The sequence below is a fragment of the Osmia bicornis genome, unplaced genomic scaffold, assembly GCF_907164935.1.
Source record: "Osmia bicornis bicornis unplaced genomic scaffold, iOsmBic2.1, whole genome shotgun sequence".
In the NCBI taxonomy this organism is placed as follows: Eukaryota; Metazoa; Arthropoda; class Insecta; order Hymenoptera; family Megachilidae; genus Osmia; species Osmia bicornis.
Window position 1 is genome coordinate 188,367 of NW_025791458.1, and position 16,338 is coordinate 204,704.

At 41.2% G+C, this 16,338-nt stretch overlaps 3 protein-coding genes across 5 annotated transcripts; 1 reads left to right on the forward strand and 2 right to left on the reverse strand.

Moving 5' to 3' along the window:
- The first annotated feature begins 3,661 nt into the window (after window positions 1–3,661).
- LOC114881753 lies at window positions 3,662–6,206 on the forward strand. 3 transcript variants are annotated; one of them, XM_046289867.1, is made up of 5 exons: window positions 3,662–3,944; window positions 4,062–4,833; window positions 5,472–5,635; window positions 5,743–5,943; window positions 6,115–6,206. In XM_046289867.1, exons 1-2 carry the CDS (start codon window positions 3,711–3,713, stop codon window positions 4,626–4,628), a joined length of 801 nt encoding a protein of 266 aa, XP_046145823.1. In that variant the 5' UTR covers window positions 3,662–3,710; the 3' UTR covers window positions 4,629–4,833; window positions 5,472–5,635; window positions 5,743–5,943; window positions 6,115–6,206. The 3 variants fall into 3 exon arrangements, with proteins under 3 accessions (XP_046145823.1, XP_046145821.1, XP_046145822.1); XM_046289865.1 differs by having other exon boundaries at window positions 3,662–4,833; XM_046289866.1 differs by lacking the exon at window positions 5,472–5,635 and having other exon boundaries at window positions 3,662–4,833.
- Window positions 6,207–7,301: 1,095 nt separating this feature from the next.
- On the reverse strand, window positions 7,302–8,568 carry LOC114881755. The gene is made up of 2 exons (XM_029198611.2): window positions 7,636–8,568; window positions 7,302–7,499 (listed from the first exon to the last, which is right to left on the reverse strand). The coding sequence occupies exons 1-2, from the start codon at window positions 7,978–7,980 to the stop codon at window positions 7,302–7,304; spliced, it is 543 nt and encodes a 180-aa protein (XP_029054444.2). The 5' UTR covers window positions 7,981–8,568.
- A 3,539-nt stretch (window positions 8,569–12,107) lies between these two features.
- On the reverse strand, window positions 12,108–12,974 carry LOC123989257. Its single transcript, XM_046289977.1, has one exon. The coding sequence runs from the start codon at window positions 12,972–12,974 to the stop codon at window positions 12,108–12,110; it is 867 nt and encodes a 288-aa protein (XP_046145933.1).
- Between the last annotated feature and the right edge of the window lie 3,364 nt (window positions 12,975–16,338).

The window sequence follows — 16,338 nt, forward strand, 5'->3', positions numbered from 1 at the left end:
CAAATGCTTGGAAATTTTATCAATAATATATATGTATGGCTTCTATGCGAAGACGTCTTATATATATGTATGACTTCTATGCGAAGATGCCTTATTGTTATAAAGAAATAAATAACAACAACAACCATGGCAACGCTCTGAAAAGAAACGAAACGCCAACGCGCTCTCGTTTTCCAATTTCACTGGCGTCGTTGAAGTTGCAGGGTGAAGAAGGTTCCGGTGAAAAATGGAAAAAGGCGACAGTAAGTGTTTCTTGTTTTCTTTAATTCGCGAGTGTCATTGACAATTACCATTTGTAACAAAAATATTTTTTGCTTTGTCCCATATACAGTGGGTTTATGTGAGCCTATGATGAAAATTGAAAATATGTGTTTCGTAGAAGTTATGTGCATGCTTAAAATTTAGACAAATATAACAGACGATTATTCCAACAATTATTACAAGAATTCTTGCAGAAATCGTTGCAATAGTCGTCTGTTTCATTATCTCTTAGACACGCGACTAGAAAAGGTAATTTTCTAACTTTTTCATTTCAGCCTGTGATGAAAATTTAAAATATGACACTTGTAAAAAATATGTTATGAGGATGCTAAAAATTTAATCGAGATCGGTCAGAGAATTGCGACTTCTTACATGAAAAGTCAGGATTTTCAGAAATAAATTACTTGTAACTTCTCAGTGCATTGACCGATCGAGAATGAAATTTTTAGCATACACATGACATATTTTTTACAAATGTCATATTTTAAACTTTCATTACAGGCTGAAATAAAACAGTTAGAAAATTGCATTTTCTACACGCGTGTCCAAGAGACAATGAAACAGACGACTATTGCAAGGGTTTCTGAAAGAATTCTTGCATTAGAATAATCGTCTGTTATATTTGTTGCAGTGAAGTTGGCCACACATACATTCACTAATAAATTCACGCTTTTGTCTTCCGGAGTATCACCCATTTATATTTCATTATATATTTTTGTATCCATTTATATTTCATTATATATTTTTTTTTAGATACTAGACAAAATAAAGAGGGGAATGAACAACCTCAGCCAGAAATGCTGCTGCAGCTGCAGCAACAAGTGCAACAACTGCGGTTGCGGACGCAGCCGCGGAAACCGCAGCCGGACCCGCTGCTGCAGCTGCAGCAGCAAATACAAGATCTTCAAAGAAAAGTAGAAGACATGAAACGTGATAGATATATCGTAAGTCGTTTTTTTTACGTTCATGTTTGTACCATATTTGATATTATTTATTTATATATAATAACATAATTTTTTTTACACAACAGACGGAACAGACACAGCGGTCGCCGCTGGAAAATTTGTACCAGGCTGATGAACCGCAGCAGCGTATAGTAAGTCGTTTTTTTACGTTCCTGTTTCTATGTTACTTCCTTCTTCTATCCAATGTTTATGAATAATAACGTAATATTTATTTTTCCAGTCAATCAGGACAATTGAACGGCTGCGGTTCAGAAGATTGCGGAGGCAGTACAATAGCCTCAGACGGCAGATAATGCCGTCACGCGATCTGGGTCGCGGTGGAAGAGGAGGAGGAACTATTATTAATCTAAATTATTATTAGTTTATTATATTTCTTAGATTTATTTTATTCTATTTTGTTTATATTTAGTTCATTTTATTATATTTCTTAGATTTATTGTATTGTATTTCGTTTATATTTCGTTCATTTTATTATATTTCTTAGATTTATTTTATTGTATTTCGTTTATATTTCGTTCATTTTATTATATTTATTAGATTTATTTTATTGTATTTCGTTTATATTTCGTTCATTTTATTATATTTCTTACATTTATGTGATTATATTTCGTTTAATAAATGTTATATTTCGTTCATTTTGTTATATTTATTTCATTTTATTATATTCTTTTAAATAACTTTAGACATTCGATTTGTAGGAATATTCTTCCCATGCTTATGTTATATTACAAGAAATGTATATATAACATTTGCCTGAAGGAGTTAGGACATTCATATACAGTCGGTCACGAAAATATTCGGACACCTCTATAGTTCTGACTATTATAGTCCGTACTTCAGAAATTTATGCAATAAGAACAAAAAGAGGTTTCACGTATGTTACTATGCAGTGGGTAGTTAACAAAAACATAAGAGATATTTATTTACGATAAATGATTACATAAATAATAAAAGAAAAATGGAAAGTACACTCATTTTCATGTCACGAAAATATTCGGACACTTGCAGTACTTCTCAAGTTTCCAGGTTCCAGGAACTGACTGAAACAATGTTTGTAAACATATCATTCATACTATGTACAGAGTATGTTAGAGATCGAATATTTGTCAGTCTTGCTCAAAATTTGTGCAAAATGGGTCGTAAAAGTAAGAACACGTCGTTTGATATGCGACAATTAGTAATTTTTCATCGGGAAAAGGGGAAATCGATTCGCAAAATTGCAGATTTATTAAATATTAGTAAGAGCACGGTATGGGATATTGTGAGACGTTACAAGAACGAAGATAGAATTGAATCTATCCCTCAAAGCGGACGCAAACCGATGCTTAATACTCGGGATAAACGCTCCATAATTAGGAAAATCAAATGTGATCCTCGGATAAGTGCTCCAAAGTTAGCAGCTGAATTAAATAATGACCGTGGAATATCAGTGCATCCGGAAAACATAAGAAGAGTGTTACGATCAGAGGGCTATAATGGAAGAATAGCTCGAAAAAAGCCGTATATTAACGCGAAGAACAGGATGAAGAGACTGAATTTTGCAAAAAACTATATTTCAGAGGAAAGTCAGTGGTGGGAAGACGTGATTTTCGCGGACGAGTCCAAATTTAATATTTATGGAAGTGATGGAAGAATTAGGGTATGGCGGAAATCGAGAGAAGAATTAAATCCGAGACATTTGCAGCCGACTGTGAAACACGGTGGTGGGTCTGTGATGGTGTGGGGCTGTATTTCGGCCCATGGAGTAGGCGAATTAGTTTTTATCGACGACATCCTCGATAAAAATAGGTATCTGCACATTTTGCAAAACAATTTTAAAAAAAGTGCTGATAAGATGGGACTTCAAAGTGGGATAAAATTTTATCAGGATAACGATCCAAAGCACAAATCGCGTATTGTGCAAGAATTTTTATTATACACTTGCAAGAATGTCCTCCAACCACCACCGCAATCGCCAGATTTGAATCCTATTGAAAATTTATGGGATGAATTAGATCGCCGAATTCGAACAACTCCCATAAACACAAAGGACGAACTAAAAAGACGTCTGCAAGAAGAATGGCTACGTATTGGGCAAGATTATTTAAAAAGAATAATTTGTAATATGCCAATGCGATTACAGCACGTCATAAAGCATATGGGATATCCAACAAAATATTAATTTATAAAAACAAGATTTATATATTGTGTTATAAACTTCGTTTTAATAGTGTCCGAATATTTTCGTGACATGAAAATGAGCGTACTTTCCATTTTTCTTTTATTATTTATGTAATGTTTTCGTTGTTTTCTCGAAAAAACTCTTATGTTTTTGTTAACTACACACTGCATAGTAACATACGTGAAACCTCTTTTTGTTCTTATTGCATAAAATTCTGAAGTACGGACTATAATAGTCAGAATTATAGTGGTGTCCGAGGCACAACGGAGGGAGGCCTCTGTTTTATCATAAGGGAACAAATTAAAGTAAAACAAAAAGTAATAATGAGCAATACAAATATGGAAACGTTGTCCATCACCGTTGAGTCGGATGAGGGAGACACCGACTTGATACTAACGTACAGGAGCCTATCAAAAAACACAACAGAACTCCAGTGGAACAACCTGGTTGACAACCTAGAAACAAACATGAGAACAATTATCATGGGAGATATGAATGCTAAAAACACTGAATGGAATTGCGCAGACAACGATACGCAGGGAATAAGATTAGCAAAGGTTGTGGAAGAAAGGGACCTGTTCGTGGCTAACAGAGACACCCTGTCAAGACCGGCTTCGGGTTCGCAAAGAGCCTCTAACATAGATCTAATAATTGTCAATTTCCAAATGTTACAGAGTATAAACGCTGAGAACTCGGGGCTAACACTGGGCTCGAACCATCAAATCCTGAATATACATACGGCCATGAGCGTGCCACCGCTAGTCGAAGGCAAGAGATTCTCAACAAGAAAGTACAATTACAAAAAGACCAACTGGAACACCTTCCGGTCAAAAATCGAAGAGGAATCAAACACGATGATACAAAATGAGCCTGAGCCAACAACAACGGAAGCCGAGGACGAGGTGGAAATCAGAAATACAATTTATAGAAGCCTGGAAGTAGCGGGAGCTGCAAAAGCTAAACAACATAGAAAGAACCAGAACAGGGCGAATGGAAATAAGACCAAAAGGGGAAACAAGCAAAGGTGGTGGGACGAAGATTGCGACAAAGCAATAGAAGAAAAGAGGAGAGCCCTGATAAAATTCAACAGAAGACCAAATGATGTAACGTGGCAAGCGTACAAAATAAGCATCAAAAAAGTGAGGGCAACAGTGAAGAGAAAAAAGAGGGAAGCATGGGAAAAGTTTGCGGAGAGCGTCAACCGCAGCTCGGACTGTCGCACGCTATCCGAGCGCGTATAACGCACTCGCGCAGCCCCTTTCGGGGTTGATTTTTTCACTGAAACGACCACACAAAAGCGTTTATTGTACCTAAGTGCAATAAACGAGGCGAGTTCACTAGCCCGACCGTGAAATCAGCTGTTCTGCACACGTGTTTCTTCGTCAAGTGATGAAGACCGACACAATAACCCAGCATTGACCCAGATAGGAATTTACGAACGAATGGGTAAGTTTCACTGAAATTGTTTTAAAATTTGTATTCATTATTTCATTTCAAACATTTTTATTTGTTATTTAGAATATTTAAAATTTCCTTTTTTACATAATGACAGGCGACAAGAGATTAGATTCCGTATTCGTTTTGAACAACAACAAAAAATGTTTAACTAGTTTAATTTTTTTATTGTGCTATGCTAACGGGGTGCCGAGCCGTTCATTCGCGACCTACGTCAAGCCCCGCTTCATAGCCGACGCTGCTGTCCCTGAGCCCGCGCGTTATACGCGCTCGGATTGGTCAGTGTTTTTGCTTAATAATTCAAAACGGAAGCTTCGGACCACTTTTTCGCAAAGGAAACAGTTGTTCAGAATCACCCCCCCTACCACCATCTAGGAACGTGAAAATACGTTACATGACACCCTGTATATGCATATGACGTTATTATATTATGTTATATATAAATTATGTAATTATATAAACTATTATTCCTGTTTTATTTTTACAGACAATTAACATAAAGGAAGTTATTTAATTAATTTACTGTATTTAATTGTATTTATATGTAATAATTTTAAAATTTATAATTTTTTTCTAAATTCTTACCATTGGATGCTTGGCATGGTCGACACATTGACCAACGATTGCAGAATGGTTGTCGTCCAAGATCGGGAGGCGGCAACATTGATCCCCCTAATAAAGGAAAATGTTGCTGCAGGCAGCGAGATCTATATCGACTCATTTAGGAGTTACATGGGTCTCGCTGCTGAAGGATTCATCCATAAGATGGTGAATCATAGCGTCGAATTTGTTGGTAATTATTTCGGTTTGGTCAGACTAGACCAAAATTTCTGGCCGCCGTAGGGCGGCCGATCACATTGGTGTGATATTAAATAAGTTTTGTACATCTTGTGATTACAGCTCCAGATAGAACTCATACGCAACAAATCGAGGCTAACTGGCGATCGGCAAAAGATTGGGTGCATGGAAGAAGCCGCTTCCACGAAGATTTCGCCAATCGCCTATGTGAGTTTCTGTGGCGAAGATTCTGTAGAACCCACAAAATAAATCTTATGGATTCCTTGATCGCAGCAATCAAGGAGCAGTATGTTTTCAAATAAGGTAAGCGGAAGTTAGCGATAGTCATTTTAACGAACCAACCAATCAGAAGATGGGTAGAAGCAATATGGCGTCGTACTAACCTGTCAAACATCACTAAATACGTACATTTTTAAACAAATGTATCTTTTAAACTATTCCTAAACTTTTAACTTGCATTTTCGAATGTTTCAGGCCAAAATCTACAAGAAGGGATACTTAGGACCCCTTAATTTTTGGTCCCCCAAGACGAAGTTTGACCAACATTTGAGTGAGACAATATTAATTCAACAATAACTTTTTTATTTTTCATTTTTGCGAAATGAAACTTTTACCAATGTAATTGCAAGGTTCTTTTGATTAAAATAAGACTGTTACGCCCCGGCGCAAAATTTGAAATTCATCCGCCTTGCGTCCCTTAGGCCGCGTTCAGACTATGAAACTTAATACCAATGCGATGAAAAATAAAGAATTTGATGTTTTGAAAAATTAATGCGGTCGGTCGGTTCGACCTTAGGCCGCCGAGCGCCTACCTGAGGCCTGTACCCGGTATGTCGTGCGAAAAAGAAAATGGTTGTTTTCTCTTGTCGCCTAGCATTTACCAGCAGCACAGAAAATTGCAAAGGAAAGGAAGGTGGGCTCTGCTGGTTATATTGTCATAGAGCTCGCCCAGTTTTAAACGCAACCGCTGTCGGGAAGAGCGATCCTTTCGAATTAAAGTATGCCCTTAAATATTCCAAATATAGGTAAATCATTTTTTACTGACGGGGACGAAGGTAGTGGTGCTAAAAGGAAATGCAACTTGGTGAGGTGGTGTAATAATCATTTTAATCATACATACAGAGGCATACGCACCCTTCCATACAAATGCACATTCACTCCTTTAAAACTAATCATTAAAACTAATCATTAAAACTAACTATACAAACTACATATATACAATTATTTACAAACAGTTTTTACATATCTTTTTACTGCAAGATGTATGGTGCCTGTGTAGTGTCATAGGTGGGAATGTGTTGTATTGGTGGGTAAGAATCTAATTGTATGGGTGGTAGAATGTATGGTACGTGTTGTGTGAGTGATGCTGTGTCTGGTGCGGGTTGTATGGGTGGTAGAATGTACGGTGCATGTTGTGTGGGTGGTAGAATGTATGGTGCATGTTGTGTGAGTGGTGGAGTGTTCTGTGAGGGTTGTGTGGAGTGTACAACGTATGTTGCCGCGCTAGCAATATGTTTATATTTGTTCAAAATGCTATTGATTTCCTCCTGACATTGAGTTGCTAGGTACGGGGGGAGGGCGCGCATCCGTTTGGCTGTGAAATGGCCATATGCATCCCAATCGTCCTCCTCGGACCCGGGTGCGTGCAGCATTTCTGTTATCTACTGCAATTGGTCCATTGCTCCGGTAAGTTGTCCCATTTTCCTCCTTTTCCCGGGGTTGGAACTCCCGACAAAAGAAGGCGCGGGTTGCATCGGCGGCGTTTCCTCTGTCCAAGCCTCGCACGGATCTGCGCTGTCGGGCGTTGGCAGGCCGGTAGAGCATCGCGATGCCGGTGATGGTACCGAATTTGGATATGTCTGAAAGAGCGCGAGAACATTAACAGTTTTGCACACGAGTAGAGCACCTAAGAACAAAATGTATACTACTGATTGCATCGGGATGCATTTAGAGGAATGTAACACGGATGTAATGAATAAATGAACAGTAACTTACCAGCGTACTCTGCGATTCTCTCCTCCTTCGCGTAGGTCTCATGAATTCATCCATGGTACTGATCCACAAGAGTCGCGGTCTGTAAACTTCTTCGGTCCCCGCGCCTGACCTCATGGAGGCCTCCACCTTTCTCATCTCATTATGATATTGTACACGCAGGACTTTTATTTTATGTTTGGTTTCCGCGGGACCCAGACCATCCTTCTGCATGTCGTGGATCAATAATTCGATTGCCCCCGACCACATTTGATTGTTGCGATACGAGGGCGATGTAATATCCCACAGACAGTCGTGCTGCTTGTACAGCTCGACAAACTTGACTGTTTCGTTCTCGCTCCACTTCATTGTCGTTTAACACTCGCTGCTAATACTAAACTGCTCCCACGAATCGTTTCTGTTTATGTTTCGAGGGGAGCGAGGGGAGTGAGGAGAGCCGGGAAGAGTCCGTACACACAAAAATAACACCAAAAGATGCACGAGGTTGTCTATGACTTGTCACTTTTATTATAAAATCGTACTTAGAAATAACACAAGGTTCGAGGAAGGCCGTTACATCGGGCGAATCCTATCACACATGGTCCCAAAGTACAGGAGGTTAGACGAGGCCTTTCACTTATACAAATGCACACCGAACAAGAACCGATCACAAGTAGACGAGGAGACCGTCTCGATCGAGGAGCCCGTAATTGGTCGAGACAACGGTTCGTCCGACGAGAACAACGTACGCGAGATTCGCGTGACGACACGTGGCGTCGTCGAGGATTCCAGTTTACAATTTCTCTCGTTAGTTCGCGTTGAACCGGTTGCTGAGGTATACCGACAAATTAAGAGGTCACTGAGGTAACGAGGAGTCGTTGAGAAACTATCACGCTGTTCTAGGCTTCACCAAAATACTCTTAAACTCGTCAGAGATATACCGTGATGCCGCTTGTAACGAAACAGAACTCAATATGGCTACGTGGTACGCGTCGCTCCCACCCGGATCTTAGTTCGCAAAAGAGAACGCGAGGTGGCAGCACCTCCCGGACGGGTGTAGGAATAAGTGATTCCTTAGGAGTTAGGATTCCTACTTTATCAATTGATGGAAAACAAGCTCACTACCGCTTTTCATATAGAATTTTATTAATTGTCAATTATTATAAATTTGTAACTACGCTGTACATTTAACTGCTCCTAATGCACTTGATACGGCTTAGAACGCTCAACAACGGTTTTAAATTCTCTGACGAGAACACCCACGAACGGAATACAAAGTTTCTCAAAACACAAAGCTACCGCTTCAAACGTCCCCACGAGAATGGAAAAACTTCCATCCGGAACGGGAAAACGACGCTTTTCCCGGAAGTAGATGTCGCGGTAAATTTATCGGAAGTGTACGTTTCGGCGAGACGGTCGACCATCAGCAGAGGTCGCCACACTACCCCCTTCCGAGTCTCTCGACCCGTTAGGGAGAGCAGACGACACCCTCGAATAGGTCCTTAAGGGTTGCGTTGACTTTTCTAATATTTCTATAAATGCCGGTTTCAACCGTTCCACCGAAACGACCTGGTCCTTTCCTCGTAACTCGATAAGGAAGGTGCGATCGGATATTCTCCGCAATACGCGACATGGGCCCTCGTATGGCTGTTCCAGGGGCCTTCTAGCGTCAACGCGCACAAAAACATGACTGCACGAATATAAATCTTTAGATACAAAGTGCGATTTGCGTGCGTGATGCACCGTGGGTTTTGGTCGTACTTGTCTCATGGCGTCACGGAATTTACTAATATTAAAACTGTCAAGAGGTTGAACGTCCATAAAAAATTCGCCAGGTAATCTAAGGGGTGCACCATACAATAATTCAGCTGCCGATGCACCTATGTCCTCTTTAAAACTACATCGCAGTCCCAATAACACCGTGGGAAGCACCGCGACCCAGTCCTGTGACTCGTGACACATTATTGCCGCTTTTAGGGACCTATGCCACCGCTCTACCATGCCATTCGACGCTGGATGGTAAGCAGTGGTGCGGATTCTTTTACACCCTACAAGAACCGTTAACGCAGAAAATAGTTGAGCTTCAAATTGAGCTCCCCTGTCGGTTGTGATAGTGGCCGGGGCTCCAAACCTCGCCACCCATGCGGCGTAGAATTCTGAGGCGACGATTTCCGCAGAAATATCTTTGACTGGCACAGCCTCAGGCCACCGGGAAAACCTGTCTATCATCGTTACACAGTATTTATAACCCTTCGCTATGGGCAGAGGTCCTATAATGTCTAAATGTACATGGTCGAATCTACCCTCTGGAACAACCATCTTTTGAGGAACATTGACCGTATGTCTGGCAACCTTACTTCTTTGGCAATTAATACAAGTTCTGGCCCACCGAACTACATCTCTATTCATTTTTGGCCAAACAAATCTACTGCCAATCATCCTCTTCGTAGCTCTACCACTCGGATGCGCAAGATTGTGGACGGTATCAAAAATGCGCCTTCTTAACACTGCTGGTATATAAGGCCTGATATTGTCGGTGGATATATCACAGTAAACTATAGTTTCGGAACCATCTAATTTAAGCTGTTTCAGGTCTAATGAAGAACCACCCTGCAGAATACGTGTAAGCTCTGTATCTAATTCCTGCTGTTGGGCTATTTCTTGTGTACTCACCACGACTGGCATACTGACAACGTCCAGCCGTGATAGAGCATCAGCCACTGAATTATTTACTCCCGAAATGTGAACTATCTTAGTAGTGAACTGTCCTATATAATCAAGTTGACGTAATTGTCTAGGTGAGGCTTTATCAGATTTCTGTGCAAAAACGTAAGTCAGTGGTTTATGGTCCGTCTGTATGGTAAAGTCACGTCCTTCTAACATGTGTCTAAAATATTTGGTTGCTTTAAAAATTGCTGTTAATTCTCTGTCATACGTACTGTACCTTGACTCTTGGGGTGTAAACTTCTTTGAAAAAAAACCTAGTGGTTCCCACATTCCTTTAACTTCCTGTTGCAAAACCGCTCCCATAGCAATATCGGAAGCGTCTGTAGCTAACATTAAAGGTGCGTTATCGCGTGGATGTACCAGCAGTGCTGCATCTGCCAATGAGCCTTTACACCTATCGAAGGCTTCCTCAGCCTCAGGCGTCCATTGAATAACTCGCTTATCGCGTTTCCTTGCTCCTTCTAAATATTTATGAAGTGGAGCCTGTATCGCAGCTGCATCCTTAATGAACCTTCGATAAAAATTTAGAATGCCCAAAAATCTGCGCAAATCGGCTATTGTCTTTGGCTTATTATAATTTTTAATGGCTTCAACTTTTTCCGGTACAGGCCTGGCTCCCATGGAGTCTATCAGGTACCCCAGGTACTGTACGGAATGTGCCCCAAAAACGCACTTCGACAAATTAATCGATAACCCGTAAGCCTTTAATCTTTCAAAAACACACCTCAGATGCTCCTCGTGTTCAAGCTCATTGGCAGAGGCGATCAAAATATCGTCCACAAAACAGAAAACGAAGTTCAAACCTCTGAGTACATCGTCCATGAATCTTTGAAAACTCTGTGCTGCGTTCTTTAACCCAAACGTCATCACATTAAACTCGTATAGCCCGAATGGCGTGATGATGGCGGTTTTCGCTCGATCCTCTGGATTAATTGGTATCTGGTGATAAGCCCACGTTAAATCTAGAGTAGTAAAAACTGTCGTTCCGTCAAGTCTATGTGCGAAATCCTGCACGTGAGGAATTGGATATTTGTCAGGGACTGTAATGCTGTTTAGACGCCGGTAGTCACCACATAGTCTCCAGCCACCATTCTTTTTTTGGACCATATGTAATGGACTTGCCCACTGACTACTAGAAGGCTGGCAAATCCCTGCTGCAATAAGGTGGTCAACTTCGGCTTTTGCTGCCTTTAATTTTTCTGGGGGCAACCTTCGCGCCCTTTCCGCGACCGGTGAGCCCCTGGTTACTATGTGGTGACGTACCTGATGGGCGGGAACTTCCTGTTTTTGTACTGTCCGAGTAATGGCAATAAATTCCTGTAACAGTCGTCTGTACGGGTTGTTTATGTCAACAGTCGTCAGTGAAGTTTGAGTCGCCGTCTGTAAAAAACCAGTGGTTTGTATTTTAGTTAATTCGTCGATCAGTCTCTTATTTCGTAAATCAACCAGAAGACCGAAACGCTTGAGAAAATCAGCACCGATAATAGGCTGTTGAACCTTCGTGACAATGAACTCCCACGTGTACGGACGACGCAATCCGAGGTTCAGAGTCAACCTCCGCGATCCGAATGTACTTATCGGAGTGCCATTCGCCGCATAAATCTTAGAGTCAGTAATGGCGGGTTCTCCTCTTACCGATCTGTGCGGCAATACGGAGATATCCGCCCCTGTATCAATTAAAAAATATAAATTACTATTCCTATCCTTAATAGTGAGACGGCAGTTCTCGTCGCGACCATCCGACGCCATCTCGATCCGGGTTTGCGCAATCAGTTTCCCTGCGTGGCAGGGTTAGCCGAAGTTCCAGTAGGTGGTGGACCTGGCCATCCACAAGGAATGACGCATCGATGGGCCCTCTCAGCGAACCTCCGGTGGTAGAAACAGTAGTTGTTCCCTTCGCGTGAAGTTGACCGACTTCCAGATCGCCCCCTTCCAGGGCTACCGCGTGGCCGCCATCTTGGCTGGGACCTATAGGGTTGGCGGGACTGTCGCGTAGTGAGCGTCTCCACCATCGAGACTAGCTTCTCCACCTTAGCCTCCAGCGCCTCTATCCTGGTGAACGGTGGTGGAATCACAGGGGTTGATGCTTCAATGGCCGCCACCCTCAGCACAGACATCTCTGCAATCTTATCAGCTAGGAGCGCTAGCCGTTGCAGATCCGCCGTATCGCTAATAGCGAGAACAGTTCTCATGCTCTCCGGTAATTGCTCCAAAAAGAGCGTACGCAGAACGTTTTCTCCGACTTGCCCACCAGCCAGATTTCTAAGTCTCTGCAAACAATGCGAGGGTTTCTCGTCCACCACTTCACTTCCTCGCAGCAGCTTCCTCAATTTGGTTTCGTGGGACTCATCAAATACTTCGATGATCCGTTTCTTTATCTCCTCGTATTTACCACGCGCCGGTGGAGAGGCCAATACGTCCATGACGAAGGGCAGTACGGTGTGGTCCAAATTCGTCACCACGTAACGGTACTTCGTATCGTCGTTGGTTATTCGCGCCAGATCAAAAGTCATCTCCACTGTGATGAACCATGCAGCCGGATTCTCCTTCCAAAACGGCGGTAGCCGTCGTAAGGTAGCTGAATTGATGGATGCCTCAGGAGCGGGCTCATTTACCGTTTCCTTTCGGTCCGCCATCTTGTCTTGTTGTCCGTCCTCTCGCGTGGGTGAATGTTCCAGCGGCATTTACTGTTTTTTTTTTTTTGCTTTGATTTCACGCGCTTAATAACGGTTGCACTACGACGATCACGTCGGGGTCACCAATTGTAGGAATAAGTGATTCCTTAGGAGTTAGGATTCCTACTTTATCAATTGATGGAAAACAAGCTCACTACCGCTTTTCATATAGAATTTTATTAATTGTCAATTATTATAAATTTGTAACTACGCTGTACATTTAACTGGTCCTAATGCACTTGATACGGCTTAGAACGCTCAACAACGGTTTTAAATTCTCTGATGAGAACACCCACGAACGGAATACAAAGTTTCTCAAAACACAAAGCTACCGCTTCAAACGTCCCCACGAGAATGAAAAAACTTCCATCCGGAACGGGAAAACGACGCTTTTCCCGGAAGTAAATGTCGCGGTAAATTTATCGGAAGTGTACGCTTCGGCGAGACGGTCGACCATCAGTAGAGGTCGCCACACGGGCCCCGCGTGACGAGGAGACCCTTTATACGCGCGCTCACGCAACAGTTTAAATAGCAATTTTTTCGAGGTACCTGCATCAGGGCGCGTTATAGTAGGGTAAAGGAGACAAGTAATGTAGGGGGAGTTCCCCTAGTGGCGGACGCTTAAGGTTTTTCTTAAATAAATAAGAAAAAATTATATTTTAGTCTTTTTATTCTCCTTTATTTATAAGTTAAGAACATTAGAAATCTAAATAAACGAACAAAATAATCAACATTATCATAATAGTTAACTTAAATAAACGTTAAACTTTGGTATATGATTTTAAGAGATGATTAAGTGGCACCTAGCACCGGACACAGTAAAACTTACTGCTTTAACTCAGTACAGTTTCAGTATAATTTGCAGTGATCACAAACATAATGATCCGAACATTCGGGAATATCGGCACAAGCCTCGTGTGCCCATTTTTGGCAGTTTGAACATTGAATCCAATCTTCTTCATTGTTTTCCAAACATTCGGGAATATCGGCACAAGCCTCGTGTGCCCATTTTTGGCAGTTTGAACATTGAATCCAATCTTCTTCATTGTTTTCCAAACACACTATGCAGAGAGTCTCCTGGTTCATATCTCTTGGTTTCAGTATTTTGATTTTAAGCTTTTTTCCTAAGTTTTTCTTTTGTTCCTTAATTCTTTTTTTATTTTCTTTCTCAGCAGTTAATAATGCATGGGAAGATGAAGTGAGAATTTCACTTTTTTAAGATCTTCTTGTCCTTGCTTCAGTTCGCTTCTTCTTAGCATCAGGTAACGGGGACAATTTGAGAATACTTTTGTAAACATTAGCAGTAGAACTAATAGACGGCTGTAGGTTTAATATCTCTTGATCTACTCCTGTAGGAAAGTTAGGTGTTCGAGGTGTTTCCATCGTAGAAGTCAAATTTGGTTGATCTCTTATTTCTTCCAGTGGAATATTTGTCATATCACAGCCTAAATAATTAACATCTGAAAATATATTTCTGTTAAAAGAATGAATACCAGTGCACTTAAAGCCAGACACTGCTATTTCTAGTCGAGAAACTTTAAGAAATGCTTTTCCCACAAGGCCCGCGATGTCGTAATCGGTTATTCGAGCTCCTGCATTTGCTCTCATCCACATATCACATTGTTCGTAATAAGCAGTCTTAAAAGGCTTCATGAATGTTCTGTCTAATGGTTGAAGTTTGTGAGTTGTTTGTGGTGGAGTACTGATTAAGTGAATATAATGATTCCTGCAAAAATTAATAACATCTAAAGTTTTATGGCTACTGTGACCATCGAGAAGGATGAGCGTAGGAGTTTCTTTTGATGGCCGGGCAAATTTTGTAAAATGCTGTAGCCATTGTAGGAAAAATTCACTGTTCATCCAACCCTTTGGTTGGGCAACACCTTCACTCTCTGCGGGAGCATTTATCATAAGACGTTGATTCATTCTTTGTCTTGGGAAAATAAAAAACGGAGGTATAAAATATCCACTTGCACTCATGCAAAAAAGGATGGTAATATTCTTGCCCCTTTCAGCTGACGTGAGTTTTCCAACTTGGCGGAATGATTTCTCGGCCAAGACTTTCTGTTGTTTTTGCACGCAACTGACTCCCGTTTTATCATGTTACGTCCGGGCAGGATTTTCATCAACCCGACCTTGCGTTCCTCATCGGGTGCGTAGCACTTGAAAGTTTTCCATGTGAGGGATGCAAGGAAGGGCCTGATTTTTCTAAATTTTCCGTTTCTGTTCGCGCTCCTCCGATCTCGTGTTTCTTCGTCGGGTGCGTATGCACGTGAAGGTATTCCACACGAGAACACGAGAAAGGAGTTTGAGATTTAAATTGACCTTTCTTTTCCTTTTACACTTTTATTTCATTTCAATAGCTACTTTCCAATATACCTAATTTGTGTGCCTCGCCGGTGCGACGCACTTGGAAGTATCCCAGGCGAGGAACACAAAGAAGGCTATATTTGGCTCTTTCAAATAATATAAACTAATCTTCCTTGGGACGATTGCCGTTGGAACTACGTTTGGAAATGTACAGAAATTCGAAACCGTTGAGGTCAAGGAGAGGTATCATAAACATCCTTCGCCGCGCGGTTAAGCAGTGCGACGCACATGGAGGAATCCCAGCTTAACTGCGTAGAATAAAGAAAACGCGATTTTCGCCCTATTTTACAAGCGGATACCTCTCATACCTGTAAAGCATGCGTCAGCCGTTCCTTCCACGGGAGAATGAGTGCCATAAAGAATGAGAGTGATTTGTTTGAAATATTATAAAATGATCTGAATGGAATGAAAAGCGAGGTTTGCGTGACAACCACTGAGAGTTGAAAACGTCGACGAACGTTTAGGAACGTTCGAGACAACGGTCGACGGGATTGTAACGACCCAGAATGAGTACGTTACTGCACCGACTTGTAGGGAGAGCGGTTCCCTTAGAAGGCGACTCGTAATCAGTGTTTTAGGGATTTTAGGTTCGTGTGGTTTGCGGTTAAGGAGTGAAATCCAAACACTAATGTGCTAGAAACTAATGAAAAATTGTTTATTCAAAAATAGAAAGGTAAGTGAATATTGAAATATAATACAAAATCGCTAGTATCACAATAAGTGCGGCTAGAATTAGGAATACAATAAGAGATTATAATACGTTCGCCCTAGATTGGGAATACAATTGAAAAATATGTAATTAGTAATTAATATATGTAAGTAAAAATTAATAATTGTAATTAATCGTAATAATCGATAGCGCTAACGCGAATGCGGCGTGGTCTTCTTATACAGTCAACACTCTGTTTGTTTTCAACAATAATTATGGAAACTAAACTCCAGAGGTTTGTGCTAG

What these genes read in the sequence shown, in the direction of transcription:
- LOC114881753 (XM_046289865.1), top strand. Translation starts at nt 3,711, where the DNA reads ATGAGCAATACAAATATGGAAACGTTGTCCATCACCGTTGAGTCGGAT.
- LOC114881755 (XM_029198611.2), bottom strand. Translation starts at nt 7,980, where the DNA reads ATGAAGTGGAGCGAGAACGAAACAGTCAAGTTTGTCGAGCTGTACAAG. An exon ending in GAGAATCGCAGAGTACGCTG is followed by an intron (nt 7,500 to 7,635) that starts GTAAGTTACTGT and finishes GCGCTCTTTCAG; the next exon opens with ACATATCCAAATTCGGTACC.
- LOC123989257 (XM_046289977.1), bottom strand. Translation starts at nt 12,974, where the DNA reads ATGGCGGACCGAAAGGAAACGGTAAATGAGCCCGCTCCTGAGGCATCC.